General features: G+C 35.8%; 1 protein-coding gene across 2 annotated transcripts in view; it reads left to right on the top strand.

Annotated features, from left to right (window-relative positions):
• The window catches only part of Glut4EF (Glucose transporter 4 enhancer factor), a 293,098-nt gene that overhangs the window by 47,627 nt on the left and 219,957 nt on the right, over window positions 1-25,514 (top strand). Inside the window, exons 2-3 of one of the 2 annotated variants that reach the window (XM_069845864.1) lie at window positions 4,482-4,645; window positions 24,939-25,031. In XM_069845864.1, coding sequence (XP_069701965.1) covers window positions 4,482-4,645; window positions 24,939-25,031 — 257 coding nt within the window. The remainder of the gene's footprint in view (window positions 1-4,481; window positions 4,646-24,938; window positions 25,032-25,514) is intronic. The other variant, XM_069845865.1, reaches the window with a different exon arrangement.

The following is a 25,514-nucleotide window of genomic DNA, read 5'->3' as shown; positions in this document are numbered from 1 at the left end:
TGAGAGAAAACACGAGAGCTAAAACTGCGGCGTATCCTTAAATCTCGACAAGAGAAAAACAAAAATCATACAATTGCGATTTTCGTAAACATAAACATTTCTTTCCACTCAGAATTAAAAGCTGTAGATTTCGATGACGTTTGTATGGAACACACTGTACTCATTTCATTCATAGTTGATATTAACTAAATTTAAAACTATCGTAACTATAATGAAATAATATTTATTAGCTACTGATACACAACGCTCCTAGACCAGCCAACACTGCTTCCAGTGGTACTGATCCTAGTATTTCTCCACCACACAACCTCCCCCCTCTCTTTGCCTGCTGACTGCTGCCCACGAAGGGGAAAACTGCTCGCACCCGCAATCATCTTACCGCACTAGAGGAAAGCTGAGAGAGTTTTATTTTTAACGATCATTTCTTTAACCCATAATCCCTACCCGGGGTACTGGAGTACCCCATGGGATTTTTATTTTAATGCTTCTTTGTGTTGGTTGGCAGTACTGACATGTTCAGGAGATTGTGACCATATGTGTAGAAATTAAATTTTTGCTTTTTGAGGAAAACATTTAGGGCCGTATTCATAGATATTCTTAGCGCGGGCTTCCGGTGGATGATCAGCGAACTAACGTTTTTCGTATTCATAAACCAGTGTTAGCGATATATCATATGAATGCCGTACAAGTAACCAGTCGATAGCCGGGATTAGTTTAGCACGCTCGTAGCGCGGGCTAGCGAAATGTCTATGAATAGCACCCTAAGCTTTTAATTGATGGGGTTCTCCAGTAGCCCAGGGAAGGATTAGTGTAAGTTTCGCTGTGAGTAGGGATTAAGGGTTAAACATGTTTGTTACGCTTGAGTAAAGCACATACATAATCAAGGTCTCACTTTTTAATGGTAATGTTCGTAAAAAAATGTTAATATTAGAAATGATCAAATGATTACAATATGTGAATGGCCATTTTATGTACATTAGTGCAAAATTCATTACATACACTCTAAACTGTACAACAAAGAGCATTAGAGGCAAAGTGCTAAAGAGTGGAAAAAGCCTAACTAGAAAAATATGTACCATGAAGTCGAATATCTTACTTTTTTACTATATCAGATTTAGGTACTATATTTGAATGTTTGCAAAATTAATGACATAAAATCTACTTAAACTGTGCACCTTATGAATGGTATCAAATGACTAACTTTTGGGATTATAAATGCATTTTTATACTGTATAAAGAAGGTAAGGTAATCTTCATTTTTGGGTGGGGGGGGGTTTAGTATCTTATATGTCCTTTCATCACTTGTTCACGAATTAAACTATGAACTGTAATGTTATTTGCAACACGGCAAAAGAACTGAATTTTTGCGAAACGCGTAACACATTATAATGTGAAAGCATGTGTCATCTAAGTCAGTGGTATTCAATCTGTTTTACTGGCATACCCCCAAACTGCATTGCAATTATATAAGAATTAACAAAAGACTATGATTGATGTACTAAAAATAAATGATTATTATTATTATTATTATTATTATTATTATTATTATTATTATTATTATTATTATTATTATCCAGTAGTTATTGATGCAATAATAATAGTAGTTTTTACGTAAAATTGTATGAAAGCGAGGGAAAACAAGAGTTGATATTGCAAAAAAATTATAATATAATGCAATAATTATCAACAAGTATTATACTCGTATATAGGCCTATGTGAGCATTTTTAGATACTGGGGGTACGCGTACCATAGATTGAATCTACTGTAAGTGACACTTTTGTTACCTTTCCTGTTATAAAACATTGCAAAATTAAATTATTCCTGTTTATAGTTGTAAAGGTAACTATTCATATTCTTTAGAGTATTATAACAATAATGTTGACAATCAATGATAAAATGATGAAACAGGAGTTATGAAAACAATATTATATTTGTTTGTGGTTGTGATTGTGTTTTGTGACGAGCTCCTTGGATTCCAGTCATTTCCCCAGCGCTACGTCAAATAAGGTGATTCAGTTAACCTTGTAACCTATAGGTCTTTACCAGCACTTTGACCTCGGCCCTGGGGAGGTCACTTTGTTAGCTAAAAATAGTTCACTCTGCACGTACACAACTCTTTGTCTATGTTGCTGTCACACTGAATATGACAGAGAGCGCTTTTGTCGTCCAATCGATAGGCTCAGCTGAACCCGGTGGTCTTGGAGGAGAAATAATTTGACGCGCGGGCATCTCGAGAATGCACTTCTCTGATACAGTATTGTTATTCTCTTTATTATATAGATTCATCCTTGTACGAGATGAATATGCTTTGTTTCATATAGAACTAGACTTCGAAATGACTGAATTTTATGTTTCAGTAAGCGATTACGTTTCATGGAGTGTGTTGTTGGTAGATCATTAACACGTGTTTTACCACGTGCTGTATTCTATGTATAAGTCACAAATACAGTCATTTCACTTATGTATTCGAGAAATAGATTACAAAGTTATGATTAAAGTTTGAGGATGTAAAATTGCTTTCCTTCACTCTGCTTCTAGGCCGCATCTATGGTATTTCATCCAAGCGGCCCGAGTTCGATTCCCGGCTGAGTCGTGATGGAATTTATGGCGAACAAAGCAGACGTTGCAGAGGCTTTTCTCGGGGTACTCCCGTTTCTATCTTTCCACCAACACCATCTTTTTTACTTGGTTATTTAACGACACTGTATCAACTACTAGGTTATTTAGCGTCGATGGGATTGGTGATAGCGAGATGGTATTTTGGCGAGATGAGGCCGAGGATTCGCCATAGATTACCTGACATTCGCCTTAGAGTTGGGGAAAACTTCGGAAAAAACCCAAGCGAGGATCGAACCCGTGCCCGAGTGCAACTCCAGATCGGTAAGCAGGCGCCTTAGCCAACTGAGCTACACCGATGGCTAACAACACCATCTTAGTCCATTATCTTCAACATAGCAGTATACTAAAAAAAATCATGAAAATTATAAAGGTAGCTAGTTAAAACGGTTTTTGAACATTGAAATTTTAAATGATTATTTTATATAAATTTGTGAACACTGTAAAAACTTGATCTTATTGTCTATTTTAAGATATATTGCTATATCATTATCACTTAGACGGTAATGCGATGTACTGACCTACCTCACTGCGGCCGGATTTCGGTGATGCTCAGTGGGGGACTAGCTGTTACAGGTCATCCATCAGTCCGTCGAGCTTATAGTATTCCATTTATACAGTATTTTACTAACATGCTCGTAACACTTTTGCAACTCTGTTTATAATGTTTCGCAACATTTCAAAGACGTGAAGAAAAAACATGAACTATTCCATAATGTTACTGGTTCTGCTAGCATGGCTGCTGGTGTATCAAATATTTGGTTATAAAAATAATCAAAGAAGGCAAGACTGCTGTGTAAGCTATGGGACGTTTGGATTTATATACTCCTTAAGGTACTAAATTGGGTGAAAGAAAGAAAAGAATAGATGTTGATGATTTTATAGAAGGTCTAATACAGGCATACAGAACTGGCGAGAGAGATGTAGAAAGCATGGGGAAAGCGTTGGTTCCCCGTCCATAGTCCACCGGCGTTGAATAACGTATCTGTGGTCCGTACGCAATCACGTAAAATAGACACTGAATACAAATCCCCTCCCCTACCAAGTCAATGACGCGAGGGTGGAAGGAAGGGGTGAGTGACGTATTCCGATGAGTGACGTAACGCTACAATTGGTGCCCAGTTCTGCAAGCCTGGTCTAATAAGACCATGAATTTAAATTGTTCGGAAGACCATCCCTACGATGAGTAGCTGACAAAGGAACAGGTCAGCAGCTATGTCATTATAGGCGAAATCCAAAATAAAATTAAGAAACAGCCGGGGATTTATAAACTAAACTAAAATTATATCTCTCATTTTAATTAAAATATTAACATATTTGAAAAAATAAGCTATATGTATATCATAAAAATAATGAAAATATTAAAAATGTATTGATATTATACCCTTATTACTTTAACCCCTTCAGGCCTGGTGTACATTATAGTGTACATTGTTTCTTTTTTGGAATATCTTCGATACTTTAAATATTTTGAAAAAATTCAGTGTAATAGAAATGGAGAATATTATTTTTGAAACATTTCTATACCCGAAATAAAAATAAAATTTAAAATTTTGGGGCCCCAGGGGTCAAAATTGTCCCCAAATTTTGATTTTCTGTGAAGACTTGATTTGGGAATTTTAGGTCCCCAGAATGATTATGTGACCTGTTTTTTTCTTTCATTTTTTTAATATTAATTCAGGTCTGAAAGGGTTAAACTAACCTAATAAGGAACTACATAAGTAACTATTAAGTATAATTAAATTAGTTTCGACGAATATTGTGATAGATATTTATGATATGACATAATAATTAATTGAAAATAAAAATATATATCACGGAATGACATTGGTTTATTCAGTAATGCATTTTTTCTTTATTTTAGAGTCCACTGGAACTGAAAAAGAGATTGGAAGAAGTTCGCTTGCTTGAATCACGCAAATCTGCCCGTCTTATGGATCAGGACACAGATTTCGCAAGGTTGGCGGATATGGCCGGCGATCGCAAGAGACCTTCCTCCCACTCCATAGATGTACCAACAGTGCAGGGGTGAGTACACAGCTTGACGGAACAGTCGTGCCAACGCAGGTTCGACTGTCTCGTTTTTTCGTAAATATTAAGACCCAAATTGTCATGTCACATAAGTTGTACTATGTATTATAAGACAATTTAAACATTGTGACATAACTATACTGAATCAAGAATGAAGTTGGCTGTATAAAATTATTTATTAACACAAGTATTGTAAATGTTAGATAGGACTTCTGCTAGTCATACAATACAGACCCTATTAGATTTGACTTATTTTCATGCGTTCCCTAAGAATTTTTCATCCAAGAGAGCAATAGAAATTCTTATCGTCTTTCGCAACTCTTACAATATCCTATGCCATGAATAGCTCATAAACGTTGTTTTTGAAAAGCCCCAAATATAGTAACCCTTTGGAGTAATACCTAGATATCTTGATGATCAAGAAATATATCCCTCATATTTAATATATTATTGTGGCGAAAGTCTCGTTGTGAAACTTATTAAATGCTTTCTTATATTGAAGTAAAATTCCATCTTGTTGGAAGATCGCATCATCAGCTTCGTGTAACTTGGGAACAAGGGAAGTTCGTCAAGAAAATGATAGTGATGAGAGGAAATTCGTCATTTTACTCATTAGGACAACTTCATAAATTTCACGGCAAATGTGCGCGAAGTAGTAACTTAAAAGGTTACGGATTATTGTGCATAAAATAGCCGTATTACGTGTAGTTCAATTGTAATAAAATGTTGAGTTATTTACTATAGACGTATTATAATACACTCCATATACAGAGCGTCCGGAACGAACACTACCGATAAGAAAGTTTTATAACTGAATAACCAACAAATTTACCCAAATACCGTTTGCTGCAAAATATAGAGAAACTCGCAAAGTTTTTTTATGGTGTCGAATAAATCTCCACATGTGTACCTCGTGTGGCTCGACAGACGTTCAACGCGGAAATGTCAGCAAAAATGAAAGGAATAACATTGTTGCCACCATAAGAACTTGTTGAATTCCTCTGTCCCCTGTTGGTAACAGCATTTCGATAAATTTGTCAGTTACTGAGTTATAAAAATTTCTTATCTTTAATGTTCATCCTGGACACCGTGTTTAATATTATATGGTAATAGCGGTAAACCCTATACATGGCATGAAGACACTTGGGGACCTGGAGGTAGAGTCCCATGCTTTCTTGACCTCGGCACTAGAATGAGATGGTATGGTCGACACCACGATCCAACCGCCTTTTACCCCCGAAAAAAAAAATCGGTACTTAATTTCATAGGAGGCTGAGTGAACCTCGGAGTTCTGGAAGAAAATTCCATCACAACCCAGGATCGAACCCCGGACTTTCCAATCCATAACCAGTTGCTCTAGCAACTGAGCTTCTTGGCTGTCTTCTTTTAGTTTACCCGTCAATTAAAACACAATTTTAACATTATAAGGAGATTACAGTCATGGTTTGAATCCCTGCTAGGGCATGAATGTTTGTTATTTTTCAGCGTGATGATCTGTGTTGTCTTTAATGGAGGGTTGGCGATGTGTCCAATTCATATCATGAAGTTTCGCCGTAGTTTTGAAAATAAAAACCCGAAAAGGAGATTTGCTTACACACTGACGCGGATAAAAACGTTTTAAATAGGATTGCTGGATGAGTGGGTGGGCCCATTTGTTTGATAATGGAATGTAACTCGAATTTAAGATTCTGAAAAATCTAATAAATTGTTTTTTCAGTGTCAGCTTAAGTGTATCAGGAAGAATCAGGTCAATTTACGAGTAGATATTTAATTTTAGGATAGATGGAGCGATTTTCTGTGCGTAGATAAATCTTTATGTTGGCTATGGTACACAGAAAGAAGGCTCAGCTTTGCTTACGCATAGAAGGCACAGAAGTTTAAAGTTTGTCCCTTGATCTGTATAGTAATCAGCAGATCGCGGATTTTCAGTCCGGCGTACGGAGGTAGCGTAGCAATGAGTTCAGTGATCTCCCTGCAACTGAGATACACCTAACGTTCAGTATCGGGACCGAAAATCCGCTGTCTGCTTATCAGTGTTGTCTTAGGTGCCGCGCACACCTCGTTATTTGTTCCCACCATGTATTCTATGGCTACCAGGTTGACGAAGCCGAAAATGAATTACGTATTTTTTATTTAAGTTACAAAGGATGCTATGATATGGCGACTTTATATGTATATGTAGATTACATTTACATATGTGTACGTCGTCAGTCTAGTAACTCTTTAAACTTCCATTAGTACCTAACATTTGATACAGTTCCGCAAGCTTTAGAAACATTTTATAAATCTTAAGAACAATCGCAATAGGGCTATGAATATAGGCCTATTTTTGTTTCCCTGATTCGGATATCTTCAGCGCTACTGATTTGCAGACATTTGTGAATTTGAAATTTGGGCTGTAAAAGACTGTTTGTAAATGTTGTCTGAAGCTGTATCATTAAATTTAGACACAGAATTCCTCAACTTTATTTTCATTTCAATAGAATTTCTAATATGCTCTAGAATTTCTCGCCTTCGGCCTGGTTTGAACCCCCGAACCTCGGAGCCGGTGGCAAACACTATGACTAGGATACCTAGAACGACTGACATAGTAGTACTGGTCAAATGAGAAACCGAATTTCTCGGAGAAAACCTTCCTCTGTCGCATTGATCATCACTAGACATCGGAAGTTAAGGCACTAAAAATGGTATTTTAGGCGCCTAAAAAGTCTCTAGAAAGAACAAAAATAGGGCAATAAAAAGCATTGAAATTATATTAAATCACTCCTAATTCATAAAGTAAACATCCATAAGACCATAAGTAACTTAACAAAGTGCACTGGAAAAATAGTTTCTCTGTTCTATAGACTTGTTTCCCTTGTATTCATGAATCCACAACTTCAAGTCCATAATGTGAGTTACAATAAAACAAGCAACTTTTCAAGATTGACACACAAACTTCTGTCACGTTTATTGAACAAAATCAGTTCATATGCTGAAAAAGAACTCTTAACGTATACTGATGTGACTGGAGCACACTTAAACAGTGCCATTCTGGCTACATAATAATAGTTCCATTAATAGTGAAAGCAGGAAATTCTGCTACCCACTGACGATATAAAGAAGTTTTCGAGGTTTTCAATTTTGGCATTTTTCACCATACAACAGTACCCTCACAAAGACAATCCTAGACTGACTGCGTACTTCGTGTTCTCAACACAGTGCTGGAGTCAGAAGGATAAGGTCGATTCCAGAGTAAACAAAACAATGCTGCATTGCAACAGTGTGTCTCATATCTATGGCTACTGTAAGAACAGCAATTTCCTTTGTTTCGAACACAGAAATAAATGCAGTGTTGTTGAGTGAGTAGTCGCATAAAAAGGAGGCAGAAAAGTAGATATAAAAAAGGCAAAAAAGTTAATATTAAAGCAAAAAAAAAAAAAAAAAGAAGAAAGAAAGAAAGAAAGAGGCGTTAACGGCAAAAAAGGCAAAATAAAACTTCATCAGAATGCTTCATTTCTCATGAATCGTGCACATTTACTAAAAGCTTTTAAATATGAACATTCAAATAAAATAGGCATTTTCCTAAACATCCGATGTCTAATCATCACAATCCCACGAGAATCGCATATCCGTCTCCTTGTTGAGAATGAGGCAGCTAATCAGAGCTTTCAGTAAACGTCACTATTTTTATTTCATTGGATTTGCCTCGCTCAACTCCAGTATCAATTTGCCTGCTGGAGGTCGTTCAGCAGGGTCACTAGAGATCGATACGGATAATAGACTTACTTGGAACGTATAAATTTTAAATTCATCTATTGCGTACCCAGAAGCGATCCAGCTTGTTAGTCGTAGATTAACTTTCCTTTTATTATTGTACTAGCCGTACCCGTGCGCTCCGCTGCACCTGTTAGAAATAAATATAAAGTAATTACATAATGAAAATAGGACGTTTGATCCAGGGAACATTCGTGTTTGATAGAAGGATAAATCGTTTAATATGTTACTTAATTTAAATTGTATTTAAATAATTAAAATGCGATCATTTTGGTCCAGAGAGCACTCAGAAGTTACTGTAATAACATTATAGCATTATGTCCATCTAGAGAAACTACACTTTCCAATGGTGAATTAATAATTAATTATACAAATCGGTTAATTTAGCTTTCGATATTACTTCATACAAATACAGAAACATTCTCTGTAGCCTATGTTTCATAGCTTTCGATTGTTGTTGTCTAAGGGCCCTTATAGACGTAGTCATTTGTTTTCATTTCATTACACCGCCTTAGATGGCATTGTATTTTAATTTTAAAACTCATTCATCTCATTAAATATCAGTCCTATCAAAATGTTGCAAGGAATAAAACTTATCGGAAATCATTTTTAAAGAAACTTTTGTTATGTAACATATTTCACAAAAATCAATAATAAGCGAGATATTTCGATTTATTTAATTCAGGCCCCCTTATAACCCCCCTTTTAAATAACGTATTTTGAATGTCATATAGCCTAAAATCTAAGTTACAGCGAACTTAATTTATATTCCAATTTTCATATAAATCGGTTCAGCCATTATCGCGTGAAAAGGTAACAAACATACAGACAGACAGACATACAAACAAAAATTTCAAAAAAGCGATTTTCGGTTTCAGGGTGGTTAATTATATATGTTAGGACCAATTATTTTTGGAAAATCGAGAATTACCAGAAAAATTTCGGCTACAGATTTATTAGTAGTATAGATTTTCCGATGGAACATACTGGTTAAAGAAACACCTGCTTCTGTGTTGGGATGTTATAACTGGTTCGAAAACAGTATAATTTGCTATATTACATCAACAGTATGAAATAACGGGAATTTGTGGACTCGAATTTGTGAAAAAACGAGATAACTCTCATTCTTCGCTTTTGTCCACCACAAGTACTACCAATAAGTGTCAGGATCGGTGGGATGCTACGCTATTATTACTGTATCTCTGTCATTCTTAACTATAAGTATAGTGAGGATCACGTAAGTGTAGTTCCTAAAAGGCTAATTTGGCCGTCTCTTCAGTGTTGCCAACTAATACCAGTTATCACCAAGAGAGAAAAGTCACAATGCTACGTACTGAAATAATACTAATAATAATAATAATAATAATAATAATAATAATACAGCGATTAACAATAACTACATGTCTTACTTATTTACCACATCTCATCTTTATGTTGCGAGGTGTTTTCTACATGATTCAATAATTTATGAAATACTATATTTTTCCTTCTGAAATTCTCGCATATTATGTTGGTAATTAGGATTAGTATGATCTAATATTAAAATTAATTTTGTCTGGCAACATGAAATTCATTGCTTTAACTAAACAGTTAACGATTCACGAGACCTAACCTAAAAATGTATTTTAATCACGTGAAATGATTACCTGTAGTACGAATTCCGAAAACAGAACATCACTTTAAAATGTATAGCTTACTTAAAATACATTCAAGCACTTTCTTTTTTGGAGAAATCCCTACCATGCTATTTCCTCTCTTGGACATTTTAATAAAAATCTGAACACGAAAGAATTTCATTAAAATGTCAATATATTTACATGCATGTTTCACACGAAGTAGGTCTATAAGTTATTATTTAATTACTCTTACTTGAATATAGAGTTGAATTGGAATCACAACGAAACAGAACTGAATTGTGTATTGATATTAATATTAATACCGGTATTACTAATTAATTATTAATTGACAGCCTAGGCACTTGCATTTTGATCAGTTTACTTTACTGCAAACCGAAGTTATTGATGCCAACATAACAGTTAGAAAATAACTGCCAGTTGTAGTATTTGTCAGTACCCGAAATTCAAAACGAAGTTGGTGAAAGAAAATTCAACCTGAGAGCTAGAAAATCACTATACTCCACTGGCATATGTAGTAATAGGGGAGTTCGGGCGCGGGTTCGATCCCCTCTTGGGCTGATTACCTGGTTAGGTTTTTTTTCGAGGTTTTCCCCAACCGTAATGTGAATGCTAGGTAATCTATGGCGAATCCTCGGCCTCATCTCGCTATCACCAATCTCATCGACGCTAAATAACCTAGTAGTTGATACATGTCGTTAAATAACCAACTAAAATAAAAAAGAAGTACTAGGGGAAAATGGTTAGGTTTCACCCCTACGGGATTAAGTAAGCTGACCCGAACTATACAGTGAGTCCCAGCGAACGTTCCCGGTGTTTCTGCATCCTATCAGCGGGGCAGGTCCCCCCCGTCGCTCTTGCATCGACGGGGACCCGATGCAGGTTGGCAGGCTGATCGAGCCACGTATTTAGCTGTGCAGTGGGTTAGTTAAGAGTAAGTTCAGTTTATTCTCTTATGTTATATTGTGTTTTGCAATGGTTACATATCAATGCGTGAACGTGTACACATTTTGAAAACGTACATACGAAAAAAGAAATCGTGTGATAGAACAAGGCAAAACTTCAGACATAAATATTCTGGCTGCCAGTTACGTGTAGAAAAACAATACTAAATACATTCAGTGAATAGGGTTAATGAAACAGGTTCTGTGAATGACCGGAAAAGCAAACGACAACCTCGTGTGCTTACCTAAAAGATACAGGATGAAGTAGGACTGATTAGGACGTAGTGCTAGAATGATAATTTTTATGACGATGTGAATTACGTATCACAGAACATGGTCAATATTTTCAGCACCTACTTTGAGAAGGGTAAGTAGCCTACCGAATGTTATTATATAACAGTACGTGAGTTTTAATCCGACGAAGTGCCGTGAGTTCGCGGATACAAAAAATGCGGCGATAGCGTGGGAGACCTGCCACTGATCGGCTGACAAAAACGCTGAGAACGTTCGCTGAGACTCACTGTACGTGATTCACGTGGATTTACCGCCACTTACGGAGCTTATTTCCGAAGACATTCTGAGCAAAAAATGTCTTATAAACATGTGTCCTAATCTCAACATTTTCAGAGTTCCACTAATTTGAAGTTTTAAGGGTAGCATAAAGGAATATTACCGGTACAGATAAAGAATGAACTATTCAGAAGTATAATTTCTTTAATTAGCTAGTGTTCTGAAGTTAAAAATATGTTCTGAATTCCATAGTTGCTTCGTACAGATTTTATTAAACTACAAAATTACATTTTCTTACGCACTTATAACAATTCTTACAAATCACTCCACTCTTGTAAATTCTTTAAGGGGTTAGGAACAGCTTACAACAGTAAAATTTTGGAAATATTCAAAAATTTTTTCCTCCATTACTGTATCTTGTACAATAATGAAAATTACTATGTGTAAAACACTATCCTTCTGCTGTATGAAAAAAAAATATTTTTATGGTTTAAAAAAATTATTTATATTTTGGTGATGCGTTCCCCACATAACTCAAAAACTATCCATTATTCTGTGATGAAATTTTTTGTGTGTATTTATGCATGTCATATGTACAATATAATGCAAGATCACTACTCTACCTGTGATAGATTGTCTGATAAAAATAAATTCATTTAAAAAAATTGTCAAATATCAGTATTTTCTATCACACAAAATACATAGGTTGGATAAAAAGTAATGGCAACACTGCTGTCACGTGACGATGGTGCGTTCGAGAGCTGCCAGCTGTGTGGACATGAACAAGGACTGTTAGATGAGTTAGTGCAGTCAGCGGCGACAGTACTCTGTCAATCTACTGCAGTGTGTAGAACGTTGACTTTCATAGAGATAATGCGAGTGCCCTAAGACCACGTTTACAAAACTAGAGCAACGTTCCTGGATCAAAATTGAAGTGACACTAGGTCGTAGTGCACAAGAATGTTTTCAGGGACTGCGTGAAGCATGTGCGGATACAGTGGCACGATGGGTTAAAGCGTTCCGGGAAGGCAGGAATGCCGTTCAGGACAACCTCCGTACAGGACGACCCCGCGTGGAGGACAACACAGTTCAACTTCTTGCTTCCTTGTTGGATCCTGATCGCCGATGGACTGCGCGTGAGTTAGCAGCGGAAGTTGGAGTATGTCACAAAACTGTGCTCCACATTCTGCAAGACATTCTGGGTTACCGCAAAATTACAGGGCGTTGGATACCCAATGAAATTTCCGAAGTTTAACAATGGCAACGCTATGCAGTCGCACAGGCCTTGTTGGACCGGTACAAAAGGAAAGATGGCGATTTTCTTGGACGAATCGTCGCTATGGACGAAACCTGGGCTCGCTCATACGAACCAACCAAATTTGGAACGTCAATCAAATGAATGGAAGCATCCAGGTTTTTCTCGTCCGAAGAAATTGTGCCCTACACAAAGTGCTGTGAAGGTGATGTTCATTGTGGCGTATGACATTGATGGGGCAATACTGCACCACGCTGTACCTCCAAGGCAGACGGCAAACGCGGACTACTAGTGCAGGTTCCTGCAGCACCAGCCCTCAGAAGAAAACGACGACATTTGATGGTACAGAATCCCATCATGCTTCATGATAATGCAAGGAGTCACACCGCTGTTGCTGTCGAGGATCTCTTGCGCCGCTGGCAATGGGAGATTCTGGAACATCCACCGTACTCACCCGATATGAGTCCATGCGATTACGATCTTTTCACCAAAGTGAAAGAACCACTGCGAGGGACCCGGTACAATACCAGAGATGAACTTATCCGTGCTATAGGGCGGTCAATACGGAACATCAACAAAGATGGACGCGCTGATGGTGTACGACGGCTTCCAAACATTTGGCAAAAGGTAATAAATAAGGGGGGCGACTATATAGAAGGTACGTAAATGTTGTACCCCTGTGAATAAAGCCATGTCAGAAATATCGAACTGTTGCCATTACTTTTTATCCAGCCCTAGTAAAAAAAAATGATTAAGGAATGTAGTTGAAAGAGCATGATATTGTAAACGTGAGTTTCAGCAATGAAATAAAAGAGAGAGAACATGAAAAATTTAACAAGTTTTTTAGTTATGAGGGAAACGCTTCATCATTGCACAGTGAACTGCCAACATTTTGAATTTTGAAAAAATATATATATACATATAAATAATTTTGTTGAAATCGTAAAAATATTTTTTTCGTATAGCAGAAGGACAGTGTTTTATACATATCAATTTTCATTATTGTACAAGATACAGTAATGGAGGAAAAAAAGTGTTGAATATTTCCAAAAAATTTACTGCTGTAAGCTGTACCTACCCCTTAAGACTGTAAATTAGGATGCATAATTAAGCTGTAAAGAATAAAGTTCCTAAAGTATAATTTGTAACAATTGTTGTGATAATTGCGTAAGAATGATATAATTTTAGTAAAAAATGGATAAACAAAATCTGTACAAAGCAATTAACAACACATTTTAGCTTCAGAACACTATTAGTATTTAAGGAGAAAAATTCGCTCCGGCGCCGGGGATCGAACCCGGGTCCTTGGTTCTACGTACCAAGCGCTCTGACCACTGAGCTACGCCGAATTCAATCCAAGTACCGGACCGAATCCTCCTCCTTCAATGTTGCCCTTTGTGGCCTGACTCCAAGTTAGGCATATATGTTGACGTATATGTCCAATGTCAACTGCCGTTATACTAGGAGCGCACTCAGCTAGGTGACTTGTTTGGCCGGGATTCCGCAGTTACGTGCACAGTAATCTGTACAAATATATGCACTGCACAGCTATGAGAATATTATATATTTTTTTTTAATTTGTCCTACAGAATAATATCTGTAATATTGACAATTAATATTTATACTCGTATTTATAATGGCAGTTGACATTGGACATATACGTCAACATGTGCATAACCTGGAGTCAAGCCACAAAGGGAAACATTGAAGGAGGAGGATTCGGTCCGGTACTGTGGATTGAATTCGGCGTAGCTCAGTGGTCAGAGCGCTTAGTACGTAGAACCAAGTACTCGGGTTCGATCCCCGGTGCCGAAGCGAATTTATTCTCCTTAAATGTTAATTGTCAATATTACAGCTATTATTCTGTAGGACAAATTAAAAAAAAAACTATAATATTCAGAACACTAGCCAATTAAAGAAATGATACTTCTGAATAGTTCATTCTCTATTTGTAATATTCTTTTACCCTTAAAACTAAAGAAAAAAGGTATTTTACTAACAACTTTAAATTAGAGTAACTCTGAAAATATTGAGATTAGAGCACATGTTTATATGACATTTTTTGCTCAGAATGTCTTCGGAAATACGCTTCGTAAGTGCAGTAAATTCTCATGACTCACTCTGTATAATAATCTTGACGAGTGTAGGTATATCGATCTCCTTTAAGTAACTTCCTGCCTCCAAGGAACAAATCAGTAGACGTGTTTTAACACTTTCTCAAGGACATAGGCCTATTATGATTATTATTATTATTATTATTATTATTATTATTATTATTATTATTATTAGTTTTACTACTACTACTACTACTACTACTACTACTACTACTACTACTACTACTACTACTACTACTACTAACTTTCCTTCCCATCGCTACTGTTCAAGTAGTCTATTTAAAACTTTGTTCATTCCTTTGAAAATGAGACGGAAGGGTTGACAAGCGCCAATATGTCTGCGACATCCTGTCACTCCGTCTTAGCCGAAGTTCCTTCATTTATTGTGCTCTTATCTATATCGTAAAGCAAAGGCTGTGACGTTATTGTGCCAGCAAACTTTTAATGTGAATTACCACGTGCGAATGAAGCACATGTTTTTGCAGGCGTTCTTTTCAAGTGTACGACTTTTCGCTAAAGCAGTTTGTAGGTCTGCCTATTGCAAGAGGACGTGACTTATCAGTCTTGAAACAAAGAAACCAACAATCTTCTGACGTGATAGCTGTGATATTTATATAGATTACAGAACAATAGACATTCGTAGCGGCTGTTTTTTTCTTCTTCCAAAGTATGGATTGGGTTGTAACATTGGCTTTGTATTTTAAGTGAATAGGAACACGGAGTCAAATGTGAAATGGATTTGTGTTAGATAATAGGCACTACCGTTCCGAGTTCTGCAAAATGGTATTAGTTTAGTTAAGACAAATCATGAAATGTTTAATATTGCGAGAGCTCTTTGCTCAGTTTTGAGTCTAAGAAAAGTGTTTCACTACGCAGTTTTTATAGAAAACATTCAGTAAATTTACCTCAGAAACTTTTGACTGGGCATACTTGTTTCTTGTTTCGATGGTTTGCAAGCTCCGCTAAGACTTGTGGCATCCTTCCCAGACTCGCCCAAGATTTTAATGACATTCTCACCTGAAATTATACTACAGTCTGATCCGTTTGGAAAGAGATAAAAGAAAGTCGCTATAAAAGTTATGTCACCAGTGATACTATAGTATACAGGGTGATTTACGAGATTTACCGTCCCTTACAGAGCTTATTTCCGAAGACATTCTGAGCAAAAAATGTCATATATACATTTGTCCTAATCTCAATATTTTCAGAATTACACTAATTTGAAGTTGTTTGTAAAATACCTTTATTCTTGAGTTTTAAGGGTAAAATAATATTACAGATAAAGAACGTTCTATTCAGGAGTATCATTTATTTAATTAGCTAGTATTCTAAGCTGAAAATGTGTTGTGAATTCCACGTTGCTTTGTACAGAGTTTCTTTTCGATTTTTAACCACAAAATTACATTTTCTTATGCATTTATCACAACAATTGTTACAAATCATGCCACTCTTGTAAATTCTTTAAGACTGTACATTATAATGTAGGCCTATAATTAAACTGTAAAGAATCAAATTCATAAAGTCGTATGATTTGTAACAATTTTTTTGACAAGTCATTTTTATTTAAAAATTGAAAAATAAAATCTGTGAAAAACAATTAACAACACATTTTTAGCTTCTGAACACGAGCCTTCTGAATAGTTCATTCTATATTTGTAATATTTTATTACCCTTAAAACTGAAGAAAAAAGTATTTCACTAAGAACTTCAAATTAATATAACTTTGAAAATACTGAGATTATGACAAACGTTTATATGACATTTTTTGCTCAGAATGTCTTCGGAAATAAGCTCTGTAAGGGACGATAAATCCTCGTGAATCACCCTGTATTATGATACAAGGTAAGGAAGTATTTTTTTACAAAATCAGGAAAAGTTTGATAACCGAGTAGAACGAGTTTTTCAATTTCCGAGATTTTGTAATGTTTTTCACAAACGTGTATTGTACAACATTTTTTGCACGATCATATTTTTAAAATTTCAAATAAATATATTTTGCATTCAAAATTTAGAGCAATATTATTCCAAAGCCTTCACAAAACTGCACTGTAATGGTAACTAAGTAAGAATAAGTGCACTGAATGGGTTTATTTGAGTATAGTTTTAGGTTATGAAGAATGGTTTCTCTAGCAACAAGTGGGAAATCTAACTTTCAAAACCTAACATTAATAGCTGTAAGTACTACAAAAAACACGATCTTGCAAAAAAGTTATTTTATTTCAATATGACTTTAAAACACGAGAGTCTTGTTTCATTGTTTTTACCCTAGATCATATATACCCAGATTGCTCTGCGTTATAGGCTTAGACGGTAACAACTTTTGTCAGGTTTACTATGCTGTCATCTAGTTGTTACATAAGAAGTCACGTCATAACTCCCATTTGAATTGCATTAGCGACTGTACTGCAATCTCGTGTTCGTTTATGGCGGACGGGTGGTGATCCTGGCGGTTGTTCTCTTTAAAGTGCAACCGATTATAACATAGGAATGAGCAATCTATATGTGATCTAGGTTTTTACGAACAAAATTATTCGAATTGTCACTTAGAAATGACTGAATACACAAAACGCAAGGCAACTAGCGAAATATGTGTTGCGGTTTGCAGAATTTGGAAGTGTAACATCAGTTCAACATCGTTTTAACCATGAGTATGATGTTCGGAGAGCTTCGAATTACAAATCGATAAGGTTATGGTGCCGCATGTCTGAAGAAAGTAGATCTGTTAACATGCCGTGCACTGGTGGCCCAGGAATCCTCTCGAAACCGAAACGACCCAGGGATATTAATGATCTCAAAGAAAACATTTCCTTAGGTTTTTTAGGGGAGGAACTAGATCTGAAATATTAGATCACACATAGGACAGATAAGTCTCACGATATGAATTGCGTTGTACGCGCAGTGGTGGCACGTTGATGCACAATGTGAAAAAAATTCTCCTCCTAGAATATACAGTATTTACAGATTAGCGCTAACCGTTACTCCACAGGTGTGGACTTTAATCTTGTTAAAAATGAAGTTGATGCTATACAAGGTGAGCCATAAAAACCAGGAATATTTTGTGAGTCCCTTGTTCAGCTTGGAGAATTTAAGTGGAGGGGAGAAAAGTACTTAAAGAACACCGTAGGAGAATAGCATTTCAGTTGATATGGTAAGTAAATAAATATGGAGAATTGGACTTCAACACATCTTGCATTTGCACTATAGGCATACTTTAAAAACAGTGGTGAAAACTCATTGCTTATTCCGACGCCACTTTAACATTGATCGTAATGTTGCTGTGCCATCAAAGAACACTATCAAACGACGGGTAAAAAATTTCCGAGAAACAGCATCAGCGAATAAGAAACGACCACCAGGAAGACATCGTAATGTCCGCACTCCGGAAAACATAGACCGAGTTCGCGAAGCAGTTCTTCGAAGTCCTAAGCAATCTGCTTGACGTCATTCGACGGCACTGCAGTTGGCAAACACCACTATTCGTCGCATTTTGCTTTCGACCTTAGCTTTCGCCCTTACAAGGTCCAGATTGTTCAAGAAATAACAGCCCGTGATATTGAGAATCGCCTATGTTTTTGTGAGAAATTTACGGAAATGCTGGAAGGTGACAACTTGCTAAACAAATCTGATCATGACAAATGAAGCCCACTTTCATTTAACAGGGTACTTCAGTAAGCAAAACTTCCGATATTGAGCTCCTCAGAACTCCAAGTGTCCCTCCACAGTTCGAAGGTAACTGTATCTGTGGAGTAAGTTCATTTGGGATCATTGGGCCGTATTTCTTTGAGAACCAGGACGGTGTTGCAGTAACTATTAACTCAGATCGTCACATTCACATGCTGCAGAAATTTGTGATTCCCCGGATTAACAACATTGGACGTAACTTTGAAGAGATGTGGTGGCAACAGGACGGAGCGACGCCTGGCACCTCTCGGGCATCTATGGAGATTCTTCGACACTTGTTTCCAAACCGAGTCATTTCCCGACATGGTAATATTCCATGGCCAGCAAAATTACCTGATCCAACTGCATGTGATTTTTTTCCTTGGGGCTACCTCAAAAGTAAAGTGCTCACAACTCGCCCCAACAGTATCGCTGCGCTAAAGGAACGAATTGAAGCTGAAATTGAAGCAATTCCTCAAGACGTACTGCGCGAAGTGATGGATGCCGTGGGATTCAGGGTGCACGAGTGCATAATTTATGGTGGCGTTCTTCTCAAGCAAACAGTGTTTAAGAAGTGAACAGAAATGGGCATTTAGCAAATTTTAGTGTACAGATTATGTATATTTAATTGCGGCAATGTTAATTTAATTATATACATATATATGTCTTTGAAATGTGTCTGATTTTTATGGCTCGCCTGTAGTTAGTGTTGTTAAACTGTTACTTAGAATTAGAAATGAACAACGATCGAGAAAGCAGGACTAACAGCGCCCGTAAAGCCGAAAACCCGCAAGACAGTGTTGTATACGTAGCGTCGTTGACTTAAAGACTGCTTGTGAGTGTTTCGAGACGTCGAGATTGATCCTCCCGAAGTCCCGAACGTCAAGCAGCCTTTCGCCACAGTTGTTTATACTTGACTGAACTTTTATCTACTATGGCAACTGTTATATATGTATAAACAATCAAGTAGGCTATTTGAAACATTATCTCTACCTTTCAGTGTATAATAATCCGTTCCCCAGTCTTTATTTAATTTCTAGGCCCTTATTAAAAGGCTAGGAATTTTCGTTTCATATGTTTGAGATCAAGTGTGCAATCTCAAGTAAAAAGATATTAACGTTATGTTTCATGTTTCTTAGAAATGCAAATTTATTTGAGAATTTTTTTTCTCATTATATAACCATAGGTACTATCATACAATAGAACCAGGCCCTTTTTCTAAATAAGAAAGATACTGTTCTGTTTTATCTTTTTGTCTCATTTAAACATTTATAATATTATTTATTTCAATGATGTATGTTATCCAAAGTTATGAAATCTTTCCACGCCGACCAAATGCTATTAGCTGCACTTAGTTTTGTTCATCTCTACTTAAAATGCATAATATGCATTATATAAATGAAATATTTTTTTTGCACCCACGTAAGAAGATGAAATTTGTTCATTTTCTCGATTGCACACAAAATGCATTCATTACAATTCCTGGAAGTAAGATTTTTCGTCCATTTATAAATTGTACGGTTTAAGTAGACGTAGTCATTAATTGTAAAAAATTCGCATACAGTAGTAATTCGTGTGTAGTAGGATACCCATTTCTAATACTTTATGTTTACGAAAATCGGCACGAGAATTTAAAAATGATATATAAATGTCAAAGACTTTAACGGGTTATAATGAAATTTTAAACTTATTCCTGCATTCAGATGATTTAATGTACATATTATACAGAGTGTTAAAAAGTATCCAATATTTTAGGAGGAGCTAGTATGCACAAAAACAAGAAAATAATGTCTAATAAACATGGGTCCTACAATACATACTTTCTGAGATATGAACACTTGTTCATAGGAGGTGCTCAATGTGACGTCCGTTGATGGTAATGCATTCCTCTGTCCCTCGGCGTGAGGAATCACGCTCTCTTTGAAATTTGTTTTAATACGTTAATAAGAAAGTCCTGATAACGAGCCTAGTTAACCTCTGTAGTAGCACGTATGGTCCCATTAATCTATCACCAAGAACACCTGCCCATATATTCATTGAGAATCGGTGCTGATGCCTTGTTTCTTCAACTGCATGGGGATTTTCATCAGCCCACACATGCTGATTACGAAAATTCACAACACCATATCTGCTGAACCTCGCTCATATCCTCAACTAGACTTTTGTTTTCAGTATTCCATCCCAGGAGTGTCAACTACGGTATGATTATCTGGTAGTCTGCTGTATTATGAAGTCAGAGAAATGCATTGCCATGAATGGACATCACATTGAGCACCTCCTATGAACAAGAGTTCAGATCTCATAAAGTGTATGTTATAGGACCCATGGGATTAGACATTATTTTCTTGTTTTGATGCATACTGTCACCTCCTAAAATATTGGATACTTTTTAACGCGCACTAAATGGCCATTGTGTTTTTTTATTTCAGATGAGGAGTTGACCCATTAATTCTTTATTGAGAGATATATTTCATGTCCATCATTCCCTGAGAAATGGACTGTAGATAGATAATATTTAATATAAAAAATTCGTTGAATAGCTTAGGAGAAATAAGAGTATATGCGCACAGACAGATAGACAGACAGACAGTTGGCATACCCAAAGCCGCCTTATCAGTATCTGAGATGCTAGAAGGTGTGAAAATCTCGAAATGTATGTTTCCGCAGCATCTCAATACTATCTTTTACTTCCTATAATGGAATGTTTTAAGATCACGAAATCTATGTAAAACCAGGACATCTTAAAATAATATCTTCACTGTTGTTATTGTAGTAGTTACACTGTTTCCATAATGCATTAGTAAAAATCAAGGAGAGAGTCTCTACAATACTACTGTAAATATTTTATACTAGCCTATTGTTGTACCTCGTCTGGAAGTATGAAGTATGCTTGTTAATGCGGATACAACCGATTACCCCTCCTTTACGTCTTCATTTTTATTCTATTCGTCCTCTTCATTTACTGTTCTTCCTTTTCTCTTCCCTATCTCTCTCTTCTTTTTTCTCAACTTTCTTCTTCCTCATTTTCTCTCTTTTTCTTTTTCTCTTTTCATTTTTCTTTCTCTTCCCCTTACTTCTCCATCGTTTCCTACTCGTATTTTCTCATTCGTTTCAGCACAGTCTAGTATATTATACACAGTCACGAAGCTTGAGTTGTGAGGGTGCTAGGAAGAATAGACTGTGCCGGTACTATTTCGCATTGTCTGTAATGAGGCGATATTAGCGATCATAGTGGTTAGCAACTATCTATGGATGCATATTCACTACGTATTGAGCTTCGTGACTGTATATTACTAGACTGTGGTTTCAGCTTCCTTTACCTTCCTTTCTCCTTCGATCCCACTCATACTTATCTCCCTACTCTCTTACTACTCCTTCTTTGTTTTCTTGATCTTCTTTCTCCTTCTCCTCCTTCCTCTCTTCTGCTGACGAAAGTATATCACGATATTCTGATAAGTTTACAGCTGCTGAGTTTCAGCTTAAAAAAAAAAAAACGAGAATTTAACAAAAACTTTGAAAAACTCTAGTGAGTTTGGAAAGTTTCGAAAGTAGAGTCCCAAATGCGATGAATTTTTGTCTGCACCGGGTCGCACCGCTAGTCCCTTCCTTCCAGAATGTAACTGGAGTGTGGAATCATGGTTACCTTTGCTCCAAGGCTAACGAGTATGATAAATCTACAACTATTTCTCTTCCGTCATTACTTACAGGCTATAAATGTTAATATAGTAGTTTCTGAAATTTATTCACAATCATTTATAGAATTACTTAGACACAAATAATGTTAGGTAATTAAATTTGGATCAGTTCTCTTTCCATCGAACTTGCTTGAAGGTAATCATATCGTTTATATAATTATTGTGGTATGAAATTTAAATCACCTGTAGTCCTTCAGGGAATTACTCTTTTGTCTTGGCAACTTGATATTTTTCTCTCACTTTGCATTATGTTAGGCCTAATCCGCAGCATCTTATTGGTTGGAGTGATAAGTTATTTAATGCTTCTTTCCAACTATGAATGCTACGGTAGTCAGAAATAATATTACGACATGATCAGTGGTAGACTGACAGAATCTGTCGAAATTCTCTGAGAAATTCTGCTCTACAGCTTTTTCAACAGCAATTTCCAACTATCTTTTGGGATCGTACCCTAGTTCACTTGGTTACAAGACTTCGGCTGACTGAGCTACGGTTGGCCTTCTTAATTATTAATATTGGATTTGGTTAGCATTTAGGTTTATTTACAACAGATATACATTTCAGATTGTTCTCGTTTAATGATATGTTGTACGCAACGTAATTCAGACGCTGAACTATAAAGAGGATTCCACGTTAAGAAAAAAGCATTCAACATATGGGGCTGTTCCATCAAATGATCAGTTGCCACAGAAACGCCTATCTACCACATAGCTTCTACCACAATGTCCTAGGCAAGACCCTTAAAACCAATGCTTTATTTCTTAACGTGGAATGCTCTTTAGTTCATTGTTAATGCCAAGTCTTTTGTATTACGTTGTGCTGTTCCATTGTATGTCCATTAGTGTTCATTAATTATCGGTTGAAAATGTCCGAGTTTTGACTCCGATAAATCTCATCAGAGTATTGTGAACCTTTCACATCTAAGGAGATGTATATGTGTATTATTTTACGTTAAATATTTTCATCAAATTTCTAATTAAAACAGCACGCTTTAAAACTAAACCTACTTGTGTCTTTGTCTCGAATATCATAAGTAGAGCCCGGATGTTCGACAAAATGCTTTTTTTACTGGATGGAAGTAAATCATTACCTGCATAGATATAAATGTGATTTGGAGTAAATCAAAGTGATAGGGCCAATTTTTATTTAGCCTTTTTTTTAGGTGTTTCTTGCTAATAATTAATAAATGTCTTTTTTGTCATTTTAAAGCAATATTCCTTGTTTATTTTCAATTTTCTAATTAATTGTAATGTAATGTGTATGAAATTTAAATATTTGAAACGATGACTAACTGTACTAGCAACAGTAAATAAAAGTAATTTGTTTCGGTACTTACTCTGCTAATAATCGTGCTTTAATACTATTGGTGTAATATGAATAATGATCGACAATCCACAGCTACAAATGTGATATTGTCATGTCTTCACGATATCAACAATCAGCTTTATAATTTTAAATATTAAGCTCGTTCTCATAGAAGTTATCACGTAGCATTTCCAATTGTTTGCTTTCATATTTCCAAATCTTAATGTTACAATTTTGTGCTACACGTGTTTATTATTGTAAACGAAAGAAATTTGAGTGAGGAACAGTCAGTTATTGTCGGGTGACGGAAGGTATAAGATCGATTAGCTAGAATGCCTAAATTCAGTAAACCATTGAAAAGTAAACTTCATGCTTACGTTAGTGAATTTGGTGCCCATGTGTTTTCAACCGATGGAACAGTTTTATTATATAAAGTTTGTGAAAAGACAGTTAATCACGAAAAAAAGTATTTTAAAAGTCAACATGTGTGTTCTACAAAATAAATATGCGAGTTATAATTTAAATTTATTGCTAAAATATATTTTTTTAAATGTATAATGACTTTTTCAAAGATTATTGTGCCTTTTTTTACGTTTTATTGCCTTTTTTGCCTGCCTATTTTAGCTGTTATAAATGCCTAAACATCCGGGCTCAAATCATAAGATTTGAATATTTTGTTTTCAATTTTGAATAATGACTATATTTGGTATGATTTTCTTTACTTATTTTCCTTCTTTATAAATTTTCTTTACTTTGTTTTCCTTCTTTATAAATTTTCTACTCTTTGGTTTCCTTATTTTTTCGTTTTAAAAATTGAAACTTTTGCGATGGTTGCGTTAAGATTCAGTTTTTCAATATCTGTATCTCACAGTGAAATAAAATATCAAACGTTTCTAGATTCTACTGCTTGCTTGGTCCAATTTCAGATAAATATAGGTAACTAATAATTTTTCTCTGGACTTTAAATAATGTATAAATAGAATATCGCTTGGATATTTTTCTTGTTTAATAAAGTATGCCACTTGATAGAATACAAAAATCCTGGAAATGAAGTATACGCTAATTCCATTAATGATGCATGAAACGTAAGAACTACTTTGCTAATTTACTACACTTTTTATTACGACAGCGTCAAACATCTCAAATATTTTTTTAGAGTTATTAATATCACATGAACTTTTTAGATTTTGGTGATTTCCTAATACTATTAATAGTTACTTTACAAAAATGATCTTATGTTTGTTAGCAGGCAAAAGAGCGCACCTTGTTGACTCTCTCATTGTAATTTGTTAAGGAGACTATTAAAACGATATATTCAATATTGGCTAGCTCAAGTTATTCCCAGATGGCGATGATTTGTTAAATTTAAGACGTTTATGGAAATGCATATTCCTGTATGACAACATTGTGCTTGCAGTATGCTACTCATTCCTATTGGCGCAGACCGGATATCATCCCCGGGCATAATCAGTTTTGGAATAGAGGAACAGCAGCATCATCTCCCTGTGCCGTAAGTACATAAGGACTGACCCCTGTCTAGAATTTCTGATGTACTAGAGCTGTTTGAAAAGTTCGTAGACTCACTTTAGTCTGAGAATCATAGCTAGTATGAATATCTTGTCTCTTTTTTTAAGTAGATTCTTCGGGAAGCTATACACTTCCAACGCGAGCCACTTCTAAGACATGATTCATATCTGTTTTCGTCAGCTTCAACACAACAGTGTAGCAGTCTTCACCTCTTGCTCATTTCGAAATCTTTTTCCTCGCATTTTTATACTCATAGATGGAAGTATAAAAAATAGCAATATGCATGATCTAGAGTACATTTATAAAGGTTTTATACTAATTTAAATGACAGTTTTGAAAAAAAAATGGCAGGGGATTTAAGGAACTCTCAATGATTGCGTGAAACGTCTGTACTAGAATTAAAGTAATCAAGTAAAATGTATAGGGTAAAGTTGCCTAATTCCGTGATACTCCTAATTCCGTGATA

This window comes from Periplaneta americana, chromosome 14 (genome assembly GCF_040183065.1).
Source record: "Periplaneta americana isolate PAMFEO1 chromosome 14, P.americana_PAMFEO1_priV1, whole genome shotgun sequence".
In the NCBI taxonomy this organism is placed as follows: domain Eukaryota; kingdom Metazoa; phylum Arthropoda; class Insecta; order Blattodea; family Blattidae; genus Periplaneta; species Periplaneta americana.
Note: the sequence above shows the minus strand (reverse complement) of the source record. Positions and strands in the feature narration are given on the sequence as shown.